Source organism: Tupaia chinensis, unplaced genomic scaffold (genome assembly GCF_000334495.1).
Source record: "Tupaia chinensis unplaced genomic scaffold, TupChi_1.0 Scaffold146584_1, whole genome shotgun sequence".
In the NCBI taxonomy this organism is placed as follows: Eukaryota; Metazoa; Chordata; class Mammalia; order Scandentia; family Tupaiidae; genus Tupaia; species Tupaia belangeri.
The window spans coordinates 264116-268104 of record NW_006206439.1 but is presented as its reverse complement, the minus strand read 5'-3'; the positions used below and the strand labels follow the sequence as shown (position 1 = coordinate 268104).

At 48.0% G+C, this 3989-nt stretch overlaps 1 protein-coding gene across 1 annotated transcript in view; it reads left to right on the top strand.

The window, feature by feature from the left end:
* Positions 1 to 3989, top strand: part of OXSR1 (oxidative stress responsive kinase 1) — an 82557-nt gene that overhangs the window by 74696 nt on the left and 3872 nt on the right. The window contains exons 19-20 of the mRNA XM_006168966.2: positions 2104 to 2156; positions 3730 to 3798. Coding sequence (XP_006169028.1) covers positions 2104 to 2156; positions 3730 to 3798 — 122 coding nt within the window. The remainder of the gene's footprint in view (positions 1 to 2103; positions 2157 to 3729; positions 3799 to 3989) is intronic.

The following is a 3989-nucleotide window of genomic DNA, read 5'->3' as shown; positions in this document are numbered from 1 at the left end:
TCCGATCCAAGAGCATGGGATGTCCTTCCATTTTTAGGCATCATACTCAATTTCTGTTTTTCAGCTTTTCATAGTTTCCCTGCGAGGGGTCTTCCACCTCTTTGGTTAGACTTATTCCTAGCTATCGTGCTTATTTTGTGGCGTTGTGAGTCGGATTGCTTTCTTCAGTTCTGTCTCAGTCTGTTCAGTGCTGATGTATAAAAATGCTATAGGTTTTTGCACATTGCCTTTGTATCCTGCAGCTTCACTGAATTCTGGGAGTTTTTCCATAGATCCCTTTGGGTTGTCTATGTATATAATCATTTCACCTGCAAATAGGGAGATTTAACTTCTTTTCCTATCTGAATACCTTTCATTGGGTTGTTGGAAAAGCCACGACGTCTTTTTTCTGTGTAAGTACGTAAATCATGACTTTCCGACAGTGCAGTCTGTTGCCTGATTGCGTCGTCTGGGTCTCTTCCGATCCAAGAGCATGGGATGTCCTTCCATTTTTTGGTATCATACTTAATTTCTTTTTTTCAGGTTTTAGCTTTTCCCGTTCACAGTACGTCTGTTGTATATGACCTTTGTTATGTTGAATGTCCCTTCTTCCTGATTCTTCTACCCTTCTACTCTTTTGCTGAAAGTCTTGATTATGAAAAACTGTTGTATTTTATCAAATGCTTTTCCTGCTTCTATAGGTAGAATCATATGATTTTTATCTTCCTTTCTGTTAATGTAGTGTATTATATTATGTTTATTGCTTTATGTATGTTGAAGCACCCTTGCATCCCTGGGATAAAGCCTACCTGGTCTTGGTGTATAATCTTCTTGCTAACGTTGTTGGATTTGGTTTGCTAGTATCTTGTTGAAAAATTTTCTGTCGGTATTCATTAGTGATATTGGTCTATGGTTTTGTGTGTGTGTTTTTTTTGTTTTGTTTTGTTTTGTTTTTTTGTTTTGCCATAAAGTGTGCGTGCTTGCTAGAGAGAGAGAGACGGGGGGGAAAGTGAGAATCATCCCCTAGGGAGATGGCCATGCCACAATCCCTTCTCCTCCATTCTTATCTTAGGACTTTGGGCATGCACCCAGCATGATTTTCAAGCCACCAAGTGTGGGATGTGGACCATCCTCAGCCATGTAGGATTCCAGAGCTTTACCCACTGTGCCACCTGGTGGTCCCCAGTCTGTAGTTTCTTTGTTATGTCCTTGTCTGGTTTTGTAATCAAGGTAATAGAGGCTTCATAGATACTCCCCTGGGTATGGCGGGCACAAGAGAGCAGGGACGTGGTGGAAAATATGCCCTGTATCTCTCCGTCCCACCTCTGTGCTCATACAGATTTTCTCTTGGTTGTTTTGTTTTGTTAGAGAGAAGAATATTTGCTATAGGGCATGCGTGCTCCCTAGAGACAGAGAGCCAGAAAGCTAGGAATCACCCCCAAGAGGGGATGGCCATGCTGCAGTCCTCTCTCCTCCGTTTTCCCCTCAGGGTTTTGGGCTTGCATGCATACGCACGTGCCCAGCATCAGTTTTGAGCCGCAGGTGACCAGGTTGGAGTCCAGTGCCTGAACCACTGTGCCACCCGCTGGCCCTCCTCTTATATGACCATCTTAGTGGAAATGAGAATGGGAGTGGGCATGTAAGAATCTCATCAAAGGCATTGTTTTTTTTTTTCTTTTTTTTTAATTGCCATAAATGTGAGTGCTTGCCAGAGAGACAGAGAGAGGGCAAAGGAAAATGCACCTGTAACAGGGCGTGGTCCCACTGCAACCCCTTCTCCTCCGTGTCTCCATCCTGTTGTGATTTGAGGCACACACACACACGCACGCACACACACACATGCACACGCCTGGCTTGTTTCTCAGGTCGTCAGGGCTGGGATTCAAACTGTGGTTGTCCACGTGGGATCTGGCTCCCTTAACCATGAGGTTATAGAGCTGGCCTGGACATGAGATTTGCACATTGCTCAGTGGGGTACTTAATTAAAAGGTTTTAGGCCAGACCCTGAGCTGCCGAAGGAGCAGGACCACATTTCTTTCAACACAGCTTTTCTAATACATGTTGGCAGAGTCTGTGCATAAATTCAGAAATTTTTATTTTACTCCTTTTTTTTTTTTTTCATAGGAATTCCAAAAAAGAACTAAATGATATCCGATTTGAATTTACTCCTGGGAGAGGTAAGGCATCAGAAAGATTGGAAACAAGATAAAAAACTTCTGGGTTGTTATTTAATAGATTTGTTCTGAAACGTTTCCCTCTAGATATGTTTTCTTTTTAGAGGGTGATAAGACTTTTTTTTATTTTTAAGGTTTTGGGGGACATAGGAATAAAATCCAAATGCAGTTTACTTACTACTCGCCCCATTTAGAAAGCCTGCTAAAATAATACCAGCAGTAATGACTTTAACCTTACTGACTGCTTACCAGGCCCCAGGCCAGGCTTACCTGCTGAATGCTCACACCAGCCCCTACGGCAACATCATCCCCACTTTACAGACGATGGCGTGAAGGCCTAGAGAGAGGCGGAGTGCCCTGTTCAGGTCGTACCTGGATGATGGATACCGAAAGTCAGCCGGGTCTGGCTGAGTCCAGAGTTCTTGCTGTTGGCACTGGGTGCGGTTGTCCTGCGGGATAGCAGAGAAGGAACCCAGCCCGCAGCCCCTCAGCCTGTGAGGCGTGCATTCTCAGTGCACACTTCGCCCTGGAGCAAGGCTTGTTTTCCTCCTCGCCTTCGCTACTCCGTTCTGGTTTGGGGAGTGGCCTGCAGCCTGCGGGTCTGTCCCGTGCTCCACACTCACTCCCTCTCGCTGTCCTCGTCCTCGGCAGACAGATGCAGAGGTGCGGGCCGTATCTGGTTTCTTTTCAAAGCCGGACAGAGTCACGTCTTCAGGAATTTAAACTGCTGGTCATCAGTCACCCACCCCAGGGACCCTCTGCTCCCTCTGAGGGCTGAGTGTCCTGTCCCAGAAGCCAGCCCCCCTGAACCCGCTGAGGACGAGGGTGTAGATGGGGGCGTTCTCCTTTAGCTAAAAGCGTGGAGTATAGTTGCCAAGGAGAAGAGATTGCAGTTTGTCCTCGTAGGTTTACACTGAGAATAAATCTCTGTCCTGCTAGCCCTGGGCTGGCAGTGTCAGTTCTCAGAACTCAGAGAGCTCCGGTCCCTAGTGTCCCTATAGGGTGCTTTTCTTTCTTTTTTTTTTTTTTTTGAGAGATTTTTGCTATAGGGCGCGTGCGCTCGCCAGAAAGACAGAGAGAGACAGAGAGACAGAAAGCAAGAAATCACCCCCCAGGGGGGATGGCCACACCGCAATCCCTTCTCCTCCATTCTCCTCTCGGGATCTTGGGCACGCACGCACACACGCCTGGCGTGAGTTTAAGCCACCGGGTCCGGGATGCGAACTGCGGTCGACTACATGGGAGTCCAGCGACACAGCCATTACACTAACTGCTGGTTCCCTGGGGTGCTTTTCTGACAGGGGCCTGAGCCCCATCAGATGGCACCATTCAGAGAGTCAGGTTTACACTGAACTGGTATCTGCCACCTGGTTCGTGTGGTTCTCTACCCAGACCTGTGAGAATTCCTCCCTGCGAGACCCCTAAGGGTATGGAAACTCCGTGCTGGAGGAGGACCCTGCCTCCCGTCGTGGGCCTGTGGATTTAGTGGATCGAGTAGCTGGCCTGGGTCTGGCAGTGCCGCACCCACAGCGCTCTGAGGATCAGTGTGAAATGCACGTGTTCTTTGTCCCTGCAGATACGGCGGAGGGCGTCTCTCAGGAACTCATTTCTGCCGGCCTGGTCGACGGAAGGGACTTAGTAATAGGTAACGCCGCCGTCCGTGCCATGCCCCGCTGCTCTGTCTGTGTCCTCCGTACCTAGAAACCCGGAGTCCATTGCACTGAGTGGTTCTGAGGGTCTTGAAATGGTTCTCAGCTTTGCTGAAACTACAGGCATTGTGGGCATTTCTCTACCAAAGGAAGGGAGAGAGGAGAGAGAGAGAAAGAGAGAGAGAGA